Genomic DNA, 18,974 nt, shown 5'->3' on the forward strand with positions numbered 1-18,974 from the left:
GCACGGACACCTCGCACTAGACCAGGTTGCTCAAGGTCAGATCCTATATCCCCCTGCATGGGCACGGACACCTCGCACTAGACCAGGTTGCTCAAGGTCAGATCCTATATGGCCTTGAACACTTCCGGGTATAGGGCAGCCACAGCTTCTCTGGACAACCTATTCCAGGGCCTCACCATCCTCGTAGTGAAGAATTTCTTTCCAATGTCTAATCTGAATGTGAAACAGCAGGTTGAAAGGGGCTGGAAGAGATTATACAAAAGAAGAATTTTAGAAATGGGAAGGGTTTCTGGTTGGCACAACATGATTCTGCCCTCATTCACATTTAAAGAGAGGCAGAAGGCAGCTGGGATTAGAATCAGTAGTTGACAATGGTTATTCCATTTATCTTATGCAGAGAATGAACAAAATTACTAAGTAGTAATGGTTCCATTTTCAAGCTTTCTAAAAGCAAGTCGTGAGTTCTGCACTACAGAGTAGAAAAGAAGTACATCAGGCAGGTTACACATCCTTCACACCTCCAGGCTATGTAGCATTCTTCTGTTCTTTCCAAGTGAAACTCACACCCACAGCAGTGACACTGCTTAGCCTTTGCACTGCTGAATTGACTTGCACCTTTCCTGGTTTATTCAGCTGTGGTTCTGATAGTATTCCCACGGCAGAACAGAAAGCCAGGAAACAAACTGTGGTATGTGCTGGAGTACCCTTGCTAGTGCATTCCAACCAGCTTACACAACAAGACTTTGGTTAAATGTGAGCAATTAAACATCACTGTATGAATCCTTGAAAATGTCCTTGGAAGTACTGGTTCATGTTGCCACTTTCTCTTGTTCCTGAAGAAGTTTAGATTAGTCTACAAGTTAGCAATACAATTGCACCTATATATATTCCACAAGATAACCATTTTGTAAGTTATGCAGTCAGGCTGAATCATGGCACTGTGCTGTTCTGCATGGCATCTTTTGCAGCTTTCATTGCCATGGCACCCAAGTGGCTTCTAGTAGTGCATTAAGCAATGTGCCTGTCACTCTAGGCAAGTTCACTCCATCTCTCATCCTTTCCCTTGTACAGGGAACAGGAGCTTTCAGCTTTTGTTTTTGATCTTTGTGAGTGAAATATCTCAGTCACTAGACTTGATTGAGTGAATGATGATGGAATAGTTTGTAACTTGCTGTCTGTAATAAAACCAATTAAACCAACTCTAAACTACACTTACGCTTCACATTAATGCAGCAGTTCTTTTCATCTGAGAAGACAGACGTATTTTCTGATTATATACTAAAAAAGGTGCACAAGGGAGATATTAAGCATGTAAATGCTGCAAATTTTTTTGTTCATGGTTAGGTATTTTTTACTTCTAAAGCATGAAAGGTTAATATGTGTACAAGTTAGATAAAAATCTCAATGGTGGTTTAACCCTGACTGGATGCCAAATGCCCACCAAAGTTGTTCTATCACTCCCTTCCTCAACTGGACACAGAAGGGACAATATAAGCAAAGGCTCGTGGGTCAAGTCAAGAACAGGGAAAGATCACTCACCAACTACCATCACGGGCAAAACAGTCTCAACTTGGGCAAAATCAATTAATTTTTTTTTTTACCAATCAAATCAAATCAAAGTAGGATAATGAGAAATAAAATCTGAATCCTAAAACATCTTTCCCCAGTTGCACAGGGGGACAGATAATGGAAGTAGCAGTCATGTTGTGTTGCTCCTTTGGCCTCAAGAGGAGGACTCCTTACAGTCCCTTGCTGCAATGTGGGTCACTTCCAGAGAGTGCAGTTCTTCAGGAACAGGCTGCTCCAGCATAAATCTCCAGATGCTCATAAGTCCTGCCAGCAAAGCTGCTCCAGAATGGGCTCTTCTCTCCAGGGGCCCACGTCCTGTCAACCTACTCCAGCGCTGGCTTCCCATGGGGTCATACCCTCCTTTGGCTCCAGCATGGGCGCCTCCCGTACTCCAGCACGGGCTCCTCCATGGGCTGCAGGTGGATCTCTGCTCCACCATGAACCTCCACGGGCTGCAGGGGCACAGCTGCCTCACCATGGTCTGTGCACCATGGGCTGCAGGGGAAATTCTGCTCTGGCACCTGGAGCACCTCCTGCCCCTCCTTCTGCACTGACCCTGGGCTCTGCAGGGCTGTTTCTCTCACATACTCTCACTTTTTCCTCTGGCTGCAAATGTTGTTGTGCAGAAAATTCCACCCATTCTTAAATTTGTTGTCACAGAGGTGCTCCCACCATTGCTGATGGCTCAGCCTTGGCCAGCAGTGGGTCTGTCTTGGAGCTGGCTGGCACTGACATAATCTGACACTGGGAGAAGCTTCTGGCAGCTTCTCACAGAACTCACCCCTGTAGGCCCCCCACTACCAAAACCATGCCACACAAACCCTATAAAGACTCAGGAAAAACAGCTTGCTTTTCTAGTTCAGTATTCACTCAGATTTTACCTATACACACATATTTACGGGAAATACTAGAGTAAAGATCTGATAACTTTCTCCAGAACAGCAATTTCATTGTAACTCAATTTGCAATTTAAATGTCTAATAGATGACAGCATAAATATCAATAATGGCTAAGTCATTAAAAATAGCATATGTTCATCTTTGCAACAGAAATATCAAGTCATTAGGAAAGGCAGAATAATATATAAATTTCATTTGGTGTTGGAAAGATTTGCACAAAGTGTAATGAATAAAGTTATACTCTCTGCTAAGAATCTCTTTTCTTCTCTCTCACAGAAGGAAAGGACCACACCTTGCTTCTTCATTCCAGCATTTTGGCATCCAAAAGAATTCTTTTTAACCTCACTAGCTTTCAGATAGTTACAGAACGGATTATCATCCCTAGCCTAAAAAAAGAAAAAAATGCAAGTCCACTCCCATATCCCGAACCATTCCAACATTAATGCATCAAAAGGACATACCACCTTTAGCCAGCATTCCCATCATATTGTGACTCTTGGGATACACACAGATTTCAGAACATCTGTGTTTATCTGACCTCTAGCAGAAGTATGGCCCACTCCCATAGTGCTGCCTGTCTTCACCCTGTAACCAGGCAATGGAGTCAAGGCAGTTGCTACAGTATGTTGAAAGATGTATTTTTAAAATATAAATCAGGTTGAAAAGATTCATAATTTCAGCTCAGCATCTTTTTTTTTTCTTTTTTTTCCTTTCAAGAGCAATGAACATTTTTTGTTCCTACAATTTATCTGCCCAATGTTTCTGGAAAATCACACAGCTCTGTCATCACTGTATTATCAATAACACCTATTGAGTGTGGCTTCAGGATTTGTGAAAGGTTTGGGATTGGTGAGAAAGTAAGAGTGCCTTGGGAAATACCAGAACTTATGAGGCTGAAATAAGAATGAAGACCAAGGAAAGTCTGGCATGTAGGAAGGGCAGCAACTGAGAAAATGAGAAATGTCACCTCGAAGCTGAGAGAGATGCACAGGTGTCATGTGGAGGATGGGAAATAGTCTAGGGGCATCCAATCAGTAAGCACAAGACTGAAGGAAGCAGCAGAATGAAACAGAGAAAGTGGCTGTGCAGGCTCTGAAACCAAAGGATCTGATAGCCTATCAACAAAGTAGGGTGGCATTCACTTTTAAGAAAGAAGAAAATATACCAGAGGGGAAGAAAAGAAAAAAAGAACAGAGAGAGGGGAAAGGGAAGAAAAAGGTACCTGGAAGAAAACATTTGAAACAACAGCCTAATATCAAATAGACTACTTGAAATAAAAAGCAGCTGCAAACATTTGGGGAATAAACAAAAAGCACTAAGTGGAGAAGTACTGTCTCTTCATAACAGAGTAGAACAAATGAAATTAAATGGTAACGCACAAGAACAGTGGAACACATCAAAATTCCATCACAACGTATTCTAGAAAGCAATTTTGTTTCAATATGTGAGATATTATCAACAACATATTTCTCAAATGCAAAGCCTGCACATAATTTTGTATTGTCTGTTTTTGTGGTAATATCAAAGAAGAAGCAACATAAGAACTATAAAATACACATGGTTTCAATGGTACTAAACTTCCTATTTAAAATAAAATATCCTTTAACAGAAAAAAAAAAATGTTTACAAAGAAGGGAAGATTCCTAAAACTCATTAGAGTGTAATTTTGAGCCATAGCTAGGAGGACAAAAGAAATTTCAGAAACTTGACTGCAGGTATTTCTGCCCCTCCTCTAAAGACCACGTAAATGAGCTGCAGGTCTCTTTGCACAGCTCTTGCTCTGGCAGTTTCAGTAGGTGAGACGAGTCCCAGTGGGCCAGGCAGCCACTGAAACCATGGGCTGGCTGGGGCTGCTGGAGAGCAGGGGCAGGGTCTGCTTTGCAAACAACCGTCCTGGGGCTTGCCTAGTTATTTTCTCAGCACATCACTAAATCAGGGGAAGGTGTGCATGCCTAGAGAGTGCAGGGCTGTGTGCTATTCCAAAACAAACACAATTCAACATGTGAACATGGCCAGGAATGAGGGAGTGATTTTATTTGGATGCACTAATGTTTTAACTATTTACAACATTTAATTCTAAATATCCCCTTATGAAATAGTAAGTATATTTAACGTGGAAGATACCTAAAGGTAAGATGTTAATTCTTCAGTGCCATACATTTTTTTCTTAGAAAAGTTTGTAATTACTTATTTGCAAACTATCATCAAACAAAGTGCTACTAGTGAAGCAGAACTGAGAAATACAAGGGGACTGAGTTTTGCTTAAGTGCTATTACTGCAAAATATTGTGTTGTTTTGTTTTGGAGTTTTTTTTACCATGATGTTTGATATTTTGCCTCTGCTCTTAACTGAAGTTATTAGAGGTGATCAGGCTCTTCTCTGAAACAGGTGAACCCTGATTGTAAGAGGGTTTTCTTCAGAAATGAAAGAAAGAGGCGAAGAGCCTGAAAAGGAAGTAGAATTTCCAGTGAAATTTTCCAGTTTATGGGGAAGACTTAAAGCTGCAGATTTTCTGGGTGTACTTGATTAGCATTCATTTTCACTGATGCTCTTCCTCGGCCACTTACACGAGGACACAGGTGCAGCGCAGGCTGTCCTACCAAGCCACTGTAAATCCAAGCGAGAGTTCTGCTCCCCAGCCGCGGGGAGCCACCGCCAGCCGCGCCGCCGGTCCCGCCGAATTCCCACGGGAGCGTTCGGCGGCACTCATCCCAGACCACCGCGGGCCGTGCCCCGGGAGAAGCGGCGGGAGGCGGGCTCGGTCCCGGCGGGGCGGTCAGCAGGTCCAGCGGGCCATGGCCCCCCCCCGAGGGAGCCGCTGCGCCGCCCCGCACCTCGGCCGCGGGACAGCATGAGCCAGGCGCAGCCCTACGCTCCGCGGAAGGGCAGCTCCCCGGTGCCCGGGGCCCGGCGGAACGACAGCCAGGACTACCTGCTGCTGGACGCGGAGCTGTGCGAGGAGAGCGCCCTGCCGCCCTACGCCTTCTACCCCGTGTGAGTGCCGCCGGCCGCGCCGGGGTCGCTCCGTGCCTGAGGGGGCGGCGGTGGCGGGACAGGGGCAGCGGGGCCGGGAGCGCTCGGGGACAGCCGCGTGGGGATTGCCAGCTTCCCTCGCCCTCCCCGGGCAGGCTCGAGGTTAGCTGTGTTTGGAAAGGTGGAGGAGCAGCCTTGGCACCGCTGTGCCCGCACTGGCAGGTGTCCTCTGAGCACACCGTGGTGCCGTCCCGCTGGCAGGGAGGCGAAGGGTGGCTTGGGTTCAGCTGTGCAGAGCAGGGCAAGAGACGTCGGGTGTACATAGAACTGGTGGTGTCTGATGGGTTCAATATAATCACGGAAATTTTAACTCCTGTGATCGGTTGCTCCCACCGAGAGACCGCACATTGCAGGTGTGTGCATAAAGCCATCCTCCTTTCATTATTTCAAAATAATTGCAAAAAGCCCCATCCTCCTATCATTATTTTTGTCAAGGCCGCGTAGCCTTGTGTAATTTCATTATGTGAGTTTTGGCAGGTAGTTATCATTTAAAGCAGAGTGTAAGAACATATGCAATAAAAGCTGAATTATGTAAACATAAATTACAAAGGTTCCAGGAACTACGACTTAACATCCACGTCGATTGGTGTTCAGTGTTGGCAGTGTCCCTTTGGTTATGTGCTGTCAGCATGACTACTGTAATTACCACTTGTTAATGCTTCTGAGGAGAAGCTACCCAACAGAGGAAGAAAATGGGTATTAAGCAATGCAAGATGAGTCCTAAAATCTCAGATGATTGCCAGAAGATGTGTACTTTCTTTTTTACAAATTATATTTTATTGCTTAAATGGTAAATTACAGTTATCAGGCTCTCTCCCCTAATATTTGCTGTTTTATCTGTGAGCCACCTACCAGCCACTTGACAGCTACCTGGATATAGGAAAGGAATAACAACAGTGAAACTGGGAACACTTACAGTGTTTGAATATTTATCAACTCAGCTAAGAACAACCAGAGTTTTCAAAATTTACTGCTGTATTGCTATTCTTGAGTGTCTTTGTGGATCACTAATTCAGTATGCTCATGAAGCTGTAACAGCATATATTACTGCACACTGGACTTAAACCCTGTCTCAAGATATATGAATGCATCTATCTAATGAATCCTTTCAGAAAAAAAAGCCTTGTGATGTTTAGTTCAGATTGGTTCTCAGTAGTGGACTAAAGCTTTGAACTAATATAGCAGTTCTGAAGTTCTTTTGCCATCTACTCACTCAGAGTGGTTGTGCAGATGTGAGAGCATAGAGCTTGCGTTAAGTGTTTCAAATCATCTCTTCAAAAAAAGTCTGCAAGTCTGTGGGGTGCTGATAATTTCCCTTCAAGAATGAAGTGAAAAAAGTGCCTGTGCTGGCAGCTCTTGGTCCAGCACCACAGTCCATGTGGAGACTGCCTCTCATCACCTTACGGTGGCCATAAGGAAAGCCTGCATCCTAATCTAGTTGCTTTGTAGAACAAGGGTACCTCTAACCACAGGAAGTTATCAAGGGCTTGTTTTTGATGTGCACATAAGGCATGGAGAAGTTGTTCTTTTTGGGGTCTCTCTGGGTGTGGAAAATAATCACTTCACAGAGATCCATAGGCAATGCCTACATGTGGCCACTGACAGGACTGCCTTGGCTGGCAGGAATGAATGCAGTGAGCGAATAGGCTCCTCCGGGGTACAGTGATTACCAAGCAGTTTTTGAATTTTTCTGCCTAACTTCCAGCTACATCACATTTCTGGTACGTTTTGTAGATATGCCTTTTCAACCAAAAGTCATTGGTTTTGCTAGAGGCCTTCATATGGCCAAGAATGTAATAAATAATAAGCTGGGCCATGTGTAGCATATGATCTTTGTACTCTTTATCATCTACATGAAGTAGGAATACTTTTCTGTATTTTTGGTTTTTTTAATCCTTAAATTACTGGTATTTCCTGATGTTATTATGGTAATTAATAGAGAACAGTAATGCAGAGTACAGCTGATGTCCAAAAAAAGCTAAATTTTACCTCCTCTTAAACATTACTGAGAGGGTAACACACTTACTGGTATAATATGACATGTAATTATTGCTTGAAAAGTAGTTTGGTACTAAGGAATAGTTTTTCTCAAGTGGTGATTTAGTGCTAATGCTGATGTTACTGCAGACATTGTTTGTAGAATGTACTTTTCATGTGTTGTTTTGTGACTGCCGTTAAGTGCTGCAGTTTCTGGATGATAATAAAAACCCAAACCATTTACAGAGATCTATTTCCTGTATTTTAGCTCCTCTTTCTGGAGAACAGCTTTACTGTATCCAAGGTATCTTTACTGCAAAAAAGATTTCAAGAAGGTACCTTGAGCTCATCAGCTGTGCCAAGTAGGGTCACACAGTCTTTTGGCTGTGGATGGAAGGCTTTTACCTTTATATGTGGTATGATGAAAAAGAAAAATTGAATGGAATTTTGTGCTGAAAAATCCTGCTTTTCTTTTGAATTCAGAACCTTAAGCAGAAAATCCAAAAGTTGGGCAAACTGTAGAATTTGTAAATAAATTATTTCCAAAAATTTACTTACTTACTTACTCCAAAGTCTTACTTTTTGAGACTTAAGACTTCTAAGATGTATTAGAAATTATATGCAAGTAAACATTTTCTTTCTAGTAGTGCTCTTCCATCTAGTCATTGAGTCCTGCCCCTTATGTATCAAGAAATATACTGCAATATACATGTCAGAAGATTGACTCCTCGAATGCAAAAATGTGTGTATGTTGGGATTTGTCCCTCCTGTACAAGTATTTCATTGGCAAATAGCCCAGTTTTGAGGTTTAAACAGGATGGAAAGTGCATTTTAGTATCTAACCCCAAGTCTGAGTGCTGATATGTAGTAGGATTTGGAAGTGATATCACTTGTATGTAAACTTCCCTGCTGAAAAAAATGTTAGTGAAGGACAGATTGTCAGTGCACTAAGCTAGTGAGAGGACACTAATTCAGTCAGACATCTGGTCATACTGCTTATTCATACTTTGGAATATTTTGCATTGTGAAAAATAGATGTTTTCTTATACATGTGAGGAGGGCTAATTGTGTTTTAAAATGTCAGTTGTAAAGTAAATGAGGCACACAGATTATCAGATGAAAACAGGGGAAAAAGGATTCTGATGTGCATAACTGTCTTGAGACATAGACTGGTCCTCAACTTTTGTGGTTTTCCAGCTAGTGTTTTCCAGTGTTTCTTGAAATTACCAAACCTAGTACATACTTAAAAACCTGTTCTTTGTTAAATAACGTTGTTTGATGATTTCTTTCCTGCCTGCAATATATGGTTTCTGCCATTGACATAATGTAATTTTTATCTCTAGTCTCAACTGTCTTGCTTGAAATGACCTGTAAAATTATTTTCCAGACTCTTCATTAGACATAATCTCTTCAGGGAGTACTGTACAATGTGGCAGCTGTGTTTCAGATTGTCAACCTCTTTGATGAGATGCTTTGTCTTCTGAAAATATGTTGCAATAGTCTCGTTGAGATCAAAAAGGTAGAAGAGTTGGTATGGAGGGGGGTTCATTTCCTTTTATAGCCTAGTGTAATGAACAAATGCGCAAATCATCATCTGATTTAGGTTTGGTGGATCTACTTCATACTAGGCACTGGAAAAAAAAATCATTTCTGAATCTTTCATATTCTGGGTGACTAAATGTAGTCCCTAAGGTCTTGAGTAAAAGCACACCAACACTGTTATCAAAGCCCCCAGCTTTTAGTTCACTCTGTGAACCTGTAAGTAGGTAGAAGAGAATGCTTCACTTTCAACATCACACATATCCATATTTATTCCATATTAGGTAGGCTTTTTCCTCCATATGTGTTTATTTTTTGGTGAAGGCTTGTGGGATTTTTTGGGTTTAGTTATTAGGCACTTTTGTGTTCTCTGTACACACAATAATATAACTGTCAGCTTCTTTGGTCAGTTACAATACCCGGTTTCCTATGCTAATACTTCATAATCATTTTGCTTGAGCCATTGTGGTATATCTGCAAGTTTATTTATACCCTAACTCTTGTTTAGTCACTAAATAAATGAAAGTTGCCTCCCTGGGGGACATAATTTTATAAAACTGTAAGATTTCCATGAAAATATAAGTAATTTGTTAAATTTGCATGAGGAAGGTGGAGTAGTGATTCAGAAATGTGTGGGATGTGTATGGCATACTTTTCAATGTAAATGTTAATAACCAGCATGCTGTTTGTCAAACATTGTCCCAGCAGCATTTCCACCACAGAAGCTGAAGGTTATAATAACTGGCTGCTTGAAGTATTCCTGCCAATATTGGTATCCCCAAATAAAGGTGGTTTGGCATGGTAGGTCTGCATCATCAGGCTGTGTTAGACTTTCCAGCTCTGCAAACATGAGCAAAGAAAAGTTTGGCAGTTAAACTGTGTTCATAAAATTCTTTCGGTTTCATACTTCAGGCTGTTATGCAGTGCAAGGCAATGCCTTAGCAGAAGGCCTTAAACTTGAAATGTGTACAGTGAGCCCTTACTTGTGTGCACTTACTTGTGGCTGTAGCCACTTGCACACAGAGTCCACTCAACAGGAGGCTTAAAGGATTTGTGTTGATAAGCAGTATTTAAATATAATTTTATATGGACAAATAGCTTAATGGTAATTAAATGACAGGCAGTATTCTCTGGAATGGATTAACATTTTTGTCATGAAGTAGCAAGGTTATTATTTGTTTAGCACTGACATACACAATCAGGTATACTATTTTTAGTGAAATAAAGTGTGTGGAATATAATGAGAAGATAACTGACTAAGGTCTGGGCTTATTTTCCGTATCCATTTCTGTCCAACTACACTTTTTCCTACCAACTGTGCATTTGTCAGCACAGCTCTATTGTAACCCCTTAGTCTGATAAATTTGTCAATATTGAAAAAAACTCCCAAAAGGCAAGCTTTGACATTAAGAATAAAATGTGAGGTTTACTACAAGAACCCCAAGTGAGTGAAATAATGGCATATCAAGTACTGTCATTTTTAGGTACTTTCTCAAAGCTGTGTGGGAAGTGGATAACTTGTTTTCTGAAGAGTTGGATGTAGTTCCCTTTTGTTAAAAAAATTACTCATATGAAAAAAATATCAATATTGTGGTTGTGAGCTCAGATGAGGCAGCTCAGAAGAGCTTGACTAGTGTTCATTTTGGTCTTAGAACTTCATTAAACACTGGGTTTGATGTCAGTATTTACCTTAGTGAAGAGAATAAAGAAATGAGAATATTTAAAAAATATTTAGCATTTATGAGGCCTTTCAAGCATGTGGAAAGAAGGATCATAAACCAAAGGATCATGGTTGATCTGTAGAAAACAGAATACAGACCACAGGGCCTGGTGCTGCTGCAGCACTAGCAATTTTGCAGAGTATTCAGTCTGGAGAATTTTCATAAAGCTTTGTGCTGTGTTAAAAAATCTTAGAAGGGTTTCGTATGGGAGAGACCTTAAAGATTGTCTAATCCCAGCACCCCTGGTGAGCAGGGATGCCACCCATTAGATCAGCTTGCTCAGAGTTCCATCCAACCTGGCCTTGGACACTTCCAGGCATGGAACATCCACAACTTCTCTGGGCAACCTGTTCCAGTTATCTCAGTATGCTACGAGTAAAGAATTTCTTCCTAACCTCTAATAAAATCTCTCCTGTTTCACTTTAAAGCCATTCCCTCTTGTCCTATCCCTGTCTGCAAGTGTCACATCAGCTTAAGTAGCAGCTAGGTGAGTGCCCAGCAGATTGGAGGGGTGGACTCAGAGCTGGTCTGTTGCCTCCTGCCATCTTCTGTCAGCACTGGGATAGGTTCAGAGGAACCCTTGGTTGTGCTGGTTTTCCTCCTGGCCCAGCCTGGGTTTCTCCTATTGTGCATATTGACTGACTTTAGGACTGATGACTGACTGCTTAGCAGCTTTTCAGAGGGGAAGATTCCCTTCTCTTTGAGAGGTGATTTGTGTTTTATTTTCCTTCTGTAAGATATTTGCTTGCCATCAACATGTTTCAGCTTTTCTAGTCATGATTTCCCCCCTTATTTGGAACAGCTAGCCAGGCCTGACTGATAAACTTTGTTAGTCCTACTCTGTGCACATGTCCAAGTAGTAATAGCCCACAGTAAACTTCTATGAGAATTGTTCCTAAGCAACTGTTTTTCATGATATAAAATTAGCACCCAGTTTTCCTTTCTGCTTTTCAATGTAGTAATTGATTTTCCATACTAGTTTTAATTCCACTATGTTAATCTTGAGTTATATGCTTTTCTTCCCTAAGATAACTTAAAATTACTTTCAATTTTCAAGTCTTACAAAAAATTTCTTAATGAAAGAAATATGTCCGAGGAATTTCTAGTTCATTATCTTCATTTGCTAAGGTTGTTGTGTTGCATATGAGTTGGAGTTATGCTTCTTTGGGTTTTTTTTTCCTCCATCTGGATTTATTAATTTACAGTTAATACCAGTGAAATGACAACAATCCAAGTATATTACCTCCAAAGAGCTTTTGAAATAGGAATTGAAAGGTTATAGAGCTTTATTTGGGGATATGTGGGAGAGGAGTTTTTGAAAGTTATATGTGTGCTATACTAGTGGTGCTTATTCAAAGAGATGTCCTGTGCTCTGAGAATAAGCTTCTCTTAGCCCTGAAGGATAATTCTGAATGCTGGAGGATCTGCCTGTGCCATGTCCACTGCTTCTCTTTTGCTTTCCTGTGTCCTGAAGGAGCACAAATTGTAGGATGGTTGCTCACAGGGTCCATTCAGGCTCTGCAAAGGATCATCCTGGTCCTGATGAGTGGAGCAAGTGGATGGCTGGATGAGTGGCTTACCTAGTGAGTGGATTACCTACTTATCTTGACAAATCAGATGCAAAAGGAAGGCTATGGGAAGGTAGCAGGGACTCTTCCTCTCTGTAGATTTTATATTCCTCTCCCTTTAAGAACAAGTTTCCTATTACTCAGGACAGTTTTTGAAGACTGTTGCTCTTGTGAGTCTTAGAGTGAATCTTGTGCATCTCAAGTGAGTTTTAGAATAGTACTTCTCCCTATACCCGACAAAAATTTGTTTTCTCTCTTCTAAGTGTGGAAATCTGAGCTAAAAACTGCAACAACCCTTGATAAAAATACAATTGAAGTGCATGAACACTTAAAAAACTTAGTTGATATGACTTCATTTTCAAGTAGTAAGCATGGGATGAAGCTTTTCAAGGATGCTGGGTATTTTGTATGGTCTCTCATTGTGAGATGTTCTCACTTCAGGATCTTAAAAACTCAACCACACAATATCAAAAGCTCTGGAAAGCTTGGTCTGTAATCTATATTACTGTTCAAGTTCCTTGGATGTCAGTGAAGCTGGGAGTCTGTAACAATCTCTTCCTGCCCAGGGAAGACTAAGGAGTTGCAACAACATGACAGATATGTTGGAGCAAAAGTAGCAATATCTAGAATTGATGTCTAAGCAACAAATAAAACCAACAAAAATTAGGAGGGGAGAGGGAGTCTAAGTTTCTGAAGATACAGTTTAGATTATTTGACACATTTTGTAAAGCACTTCTTAACAAAAAAGTCAGCAATAACAGTATCTCCAGGTCTGCAGAATGAATGCTGAATATGGTATAGAGCTGAAGAGGTTAATGTTCCCTACTTTTCTTCAGAAAGGAATTTTAGAGGTTTAAGCCAGAAAGCTATTTAATCATTTAGCATCATCTGATGTGACCACATTTGTAGGTAAACAGCAAATGATGTGACAGTGAAATTTCAGAACTTCTTTGTATCATAAAATAATAATGATCTTACCTAACAAGTTGATATATAAAATATACACTGGGATTTCTTACCCCACAGCCACTTCCATCCCAGAATCAGCAACAGCACTTAATGCATAACAGGAAGAGAAACTAAAAAAAATAATCTAGGCAGGGATTTACAGAGACAGCAAGGCTAATGTCTCTCATTTTACAAAGCTGTCTGAGGATCTTTCATGACCTGAGGTTTCTATTTTGCTGATTTTACATCAAATCTAAAAACCAGCAGAAATTTCCCTAGTTATCAATGATAATGCCTTAGAGGGAAAGAAAATCCTTTGTGGTTTAACTAGCTTTGTGGAGGACCTGGCTCAGTGAGGAAGATGCTGGTAGCAGCACTGGTGTCTGTGTGCCTTTTTCAAACTCTGTCTATGACAAGACTTGTGACTGCACACAGGTCTTGAGAGCTCCAGAGGGTCAGAAAAGGCATGGAAGTATACATAGAGGAGGAGGGGAAGCAGGATCACTGCAGGGGTATGTGGTCCAGTTCCTGTACATATTTAAAGACCTGAGGACAGTTTTGGGGAATCAGAATTATATGACAGATTCAACTGCAAAAGTGTCTTTTGTTGAGTAAGATGTAATTTCTGAATAATTTCTATGTCTGGAATAATTCTTCTGAATCTGTCAATATTATATTGGCAGAGGGGAAATGTTGTCCCAAATACAAATTTCCAACCAGACAGCCCCTTGGCAGTGGCACGGTACAGCTGAGTGCTCTTTATTGTAAGAAATATGGAACAAGATATGTAGCACTGCATGCCATCTGAAAATGGAAGTGTGCCCATCTGTGCAAGCTCTCATGTCAGGCTGCTGCTGGTGAGGGGCATGAGGGCTCTTTTTGTGTGTGATGCAGGGTTGGGATCCTGCCTCTGTGCCTGCTGGGGTTGTACTGCTCTGCTATGTCATGATAGCAAGCAGTCAAGATCATTGCAGCTGTGTGATCATGTTGTACTGTGCCTGTTTGTTCAGGTAAGCACAGCTTGCTGTTATGCTCCTTGGGCTGGTTCTCATGTTGCTGTAATCATAACATTTGTCCTGGGTATAGGCAATGGGTCATTAGTGGAACATGCTCAGAAATACTGAGAGGTGTCACTGTCTTGGCTGAAGAGTCAGTGATTGATAGGATCACCTTGCCTCTCGCTCTGCTTGGTAACCCCTGAGCCCAAGACTGAGACAAAAGGTCTCAGAAAACAAGAAAACATCTAGTATTTTTCTGTATTCTTGAAATTGTTATGCTCCTTGGGTTCTCTTGTTGCTGTAATCATAACATTAGTCCTGGGTATAGGCAATGGGTCATTAGTGGAACATGCTCAGAAATACTGAGAGGTGTCACTGTCTTGGCTGAAGAGTCAGTGATTGATAGGATTACCTTGCCTCTCGCTCTGCTTGGTAACCCCTGATCTCAAGACTGAGACAAAAGGTAGAAGAAAACAAGAAAACATCCAGTATTCTTCTATATTCTTGAAAGTACTAGTTCTGAGAATATAAGAGGCAGTAAATATGAAATTTTGACTGCTAAATACCTTACCAAAAAAAAAAAGGCAATGTGCTAAAAACTATGTACTGGAGGAGATGTTTAAAAGGAATTGAAAAAGTTATGGATGTACAAAATAAGACTGCTTTTTTTCCCACCTGTCTCCAGTCATCAATTAGCATCTTCCTAAAAATTCAAGGTAATTTCCAGAAAGCAGCAAAGATAGATAAAGCTGCTGTATATTCTTGTGTACAGAAATGAGGCATTGCAGAGTGCGGGAGAAGGATGGTAAAGCTATTTTCATGACACTTTTCATGTGCAGTATCTAGAGAAATGATACCTTGACTAGACTAACTTTATATCCCAGACATTATTGCTGCATGAGAGCATGACTCTCTGTTCCTCACACTTTTGCAGTTATTGCTGCTGCACTTACTGCTGCTCCAGAGAGTACATAGCATAACCCTTACAGGAGGATCATGAGGAAAAAAATCCAATTTATAAGTAAATAAAAATTGTAAGTAAAACTCTGAAAGTGCATGTTTTGTCTTTTGGGTTTATTTCCTTCCCCTTCCATTCTTCAGGGATGTCACCTTTTATGCCTGGCAAAAAAAGAACAATTTCATTTTTCCAATAGGGAATATAGATGAAGGCTGTGTTCCCATTTCCCCAAGTCCTATGTAAAAATGAAAGCTGCGTAAATCTGAAACTTCTGTTCATGTGGAATGTTATTGGTTTTGTATCTGTTTTCATGGTTTAAAAAATCACTTCCATTCTTTTTTTTCCAAATAAGTCTTGACAGCACTGTTCTCAGAAGTATTCTCCATTGGCTTTTTGATCAAAAGTGTTTCAATATGGCTGAAATAAGAATGTTTGCATTTGGTTTGTGGAAGCCACCATAAATCATACATGGGTTGATCCAATATTAACTGCTTTTGAATCCCCCCCTGGGGTGGCTGTAGAGGGGATAGTTCCAGCTCTGCTGAACTCTTTCCCACTCTGCAGACATGACTTGACTCCCTGGGCAGTACTCAGGGTGAATCTGCTTGTCGGTGTTCAGCTCATGGTGTTCTCTCAAGAGACCAGCCCAGGCAAAGCTACTGTGACCAAAACTATAGTTCTGTCTCCCTCCTCTAGGAAAATGTAAAAGCAGCCATACAAATGCTTTCTTCTCCTCTACAATATGAAAGTTTGGATTCAGGTAAGAGAGCCTCCCCTTCTCTCCTTAATTTTAAGGTATTTGGTTAAAATCTGATAAGTAAAGTTAGGCCGTTAGGCAAGAAAGAAGAGTTCCTGATGAAAGTTTGGGGTTTTTTTTTTTTTTTTTTTTTTTGTTTGTTTTGTTTTTTTTCAGAACCTGTATACAGCACCAAATAAATGAAAAGGCCACTTTGATTCTTATTTCTCCTGATGTACTTTATTTCTCCAGCAGGAGGGTTTCCTTCCATCCCAACAAGCTGCTATTGTATGGGTCTTAACTCTGGTAGTGCCCATGCAATTTCATGCTAAAAAGTGCTGTAAGTTGTTAATTCTGCTTTGATTCTCTGGATGTTAGAATCATCATTCTTTATCACTTAACACTATTTAACTAAGGAAAGTTTTAATACTCTTACAGTTCTTCTCTGGAGCATGTTACAAATCCAGTATAATTTGATAATAAGTAGGACCATGTGAGAACTGGTTTTGATTGATATTTACTATTGTACCCGAAGGTCAGTGCTCCGAATTCTTGCACAATCAATCTGTCAGTTTGAATAACTACCCCTTAGGAAAATTTCTTATCTCTATATTTCACTGTAGTGAATGATTTAGCAATAAGGTGGGTTTGTGGGGTGTCAAAGATCAAGTTGCAAGACCAGTTTCAACTCAGAAAAACCAGAAAGCTCAATCCACAGCAGCTACCTGCCAGAAAAATATTAGCAAGGCAGAACTGTGCTTGTGTCTCTTCCTTATGTTTTTTTTATTTTATTGAAGGTAAAGGTCTCAAGGTTTTCTCTGTATATTTTGAAACTTTAATTTCCCCCTGTGAAAGCAAACCTCTTGATTTTAGCTTTAATAACAGACTTTTTCAAGTGATTGTAAAATCCTCCCTGTGCTGTTCTATTATTTCCTAACTGGAGAGCAACAACAGCTAATGACATTGTCACGTGACTAGCTATTTCATGGATTTCTTCTGTTCTGTGGGATCAAAGGCAACATGGTGTTCAGTGAAGGCCAGGGCCTTTTAATCTCTTCTGAATGACAATTTCTGCAAATGTCACATATTCTGCAAAATATTCCACAATTATGAAGTCACGGTAGCTGTTAAAGGTCTCATTCTATGCCTTTGATCTGTCGAATCTGATCACAGCTCTTTTGTAACTTGTGCTCTGTGCTGCAATCACCATTACATCTCAGATCTGAGAAAGACAAATGATCTTTTCCTGCTGGAATTGTGTGTGTGACTTGTCACCAATTCTGTTTTCTCTAAAAGTGTCACTGAGGTCATGATACCAAGTACTTGTGCATAGCAGGGAACAATAAACATCATCATTGTTTCTTTATTCTTATAAGGTAATTAATTTGCATAACAGTAATTACAAATATTAGTAGCAAACCAAAGTAATTCCCTTTTCTGATACTGCTTTCCCTTTTATGTAACCACACATTGAAATGCTAAGATCTTCTGCAGGAAATCTTCGTCCTGAAGTTAGTTACACTGCTGCAATTTTTATTGTGTGTGTGTGTTAAGGTAAATTTAATGATACTGCATGGATTCTTTGATTAGAAGTACATCACATTTACATGATGAAAATGGCTTATTCCTGACATAGGTGCAGGAAGAGCATCAATAGGCGCACTTCATTATTTTCCTACAAACGCAGCTGTTTAAAAAATGGTCTGGACACGAGCATTATATATTTTGCAAATCGTTTTTTTTTTTCTAGGTAGGAAAAGTTTGCTTAGATCTAGTGTTCTTTCTGAAGCTGTTGAAGTTAGTGTCAGCCTTTCATCATTGGTTGAGTTACAAACACAGTTTCTCAGTGAAATTTAAATTTTGTAGAAAGATGAGGTCAGACCTAGATTCATATTAGATGATGGACACATTTTATTTTAGACAGAGTATATGGAAGAACAAATGATAAGCATATTAAGTTCTTGAATCAATCCAATGTGACTGCAGGAATAAATCTTAATCATTACCTTTTTCTCATTTGTATTTGCTATATTATTGCATATCTATGTTATTTGAAACAGGATTATCTCTAAGTTAGTTACTATCTTTAATATAGGTATACTCTCTTCTGCTTTTTTTGCAAAGCAGAGATGAGACAACTTACTGTTCCTTCTTGCTCAGGTGTCAAGCAGAAAATGTACATGCTGCTTCTGCAGAAAGATGTAGCTCTGTCCCTAAACCCTGATGGCTCATCCAATTCCAATAAATTTTCCTATTGCTCTTTTCTATTCATATGTTTAAAAGATCTTTAGTACTTTTTCCTGTACTCTGAGTAGTCCTGAGGCTTTTGGTTGTCATTTTCCTAATCAGTTGTTTACATGGCTTTCATTTCATATCCAGTCCCTTTTATCCACAATTGCATGCACTCATAAATTATTCTAGTTCTCCTGCAATCATGAGACATATATTCAGCATGGAGGATCCATGATGTTAAAATCCATATTTTTCTCCCATCCTTATTTTATTGGCACTTTTCCTCAGTTCAGAGCCCTCACCCATGACAGGTCAATATTTGTGAGAGATACACAAAAGAGAATATATTGAAAGATATTATATTTATAAAAAGGAATAGCATCTGAAATAAAAAAAGAATATCCTCTGAGTACTATTTCACCATGAAAAATTGTGAATGTGGAGTCTCTACCTAAGAATTTGATGAGATCTCAGGGCTGTTATATTTCATATTTGCAGATTTCCTCAGATTTCAGATACATTTGATATTAGTAGTCAGATCTACAAGAAAGAAATACAGACTGAATTCATCTTTTGAGGATAAAAGAAGTACTCAGTTTTTGATTACAAACCAGAAGCTGACTAATCTTATTAAAGCATCATTTATTCCTGTGTTAGAGTGCTAGTTCAGTGTTGACTGGAGGGCACGTTGATCTGCCCTGTTACAGACTCACTGTTTTGTGTCATTCACTGTAGGCTTTATGGTTAAACCATGTAGGTGTGTTTTCCCTCATTCAGTTAACAATTATTTTCATTT

The 18,974-nt window shown here is 40.1% G+C and overlaps 1 protein-coding gene across 1 annotated transcript in view; it reads left to right on the top strand.

Annotated features, from left to right (window-relative positions):
* The first annotated feature begins 5,279 nt into the window (after positions 1–5,279).
* TRPC6 (transient receptor potential cation channel subfamily C member 6) overlaps positions 5,280–18,974 on the top strand; it is a 79,248-nt gene continuing 65,553 nt past the window's right edge. Inside the window, exon 1 of the mRNA XM_039718720.1 lies at positions 5,280–5,462. Coding sequence (XP_039574654.1) covers positions 5,320–5,462 — 143 coding nt within the window. The 5' untranslated portion in view covers positions 5,280–5,319. The remainder of the gene's footprint in view (positions 5,463–18,974) is intronic.

The sequence above is a fragment of the Passer montanus genome, unplaced genomic scaffold (assembly GCF_014805655.1).
Source record: "Passer montanus isolate IOZ18808 unplaced genomic scaffold, ASM1480565v1 scaffold4, whole genome shotgun sequence".
Taxonomy (NCBI): Eukaryota; Metazoa; Chordata; class Aves; order Passeriformes; family Passeridae; genus Passer; species Passer montanus.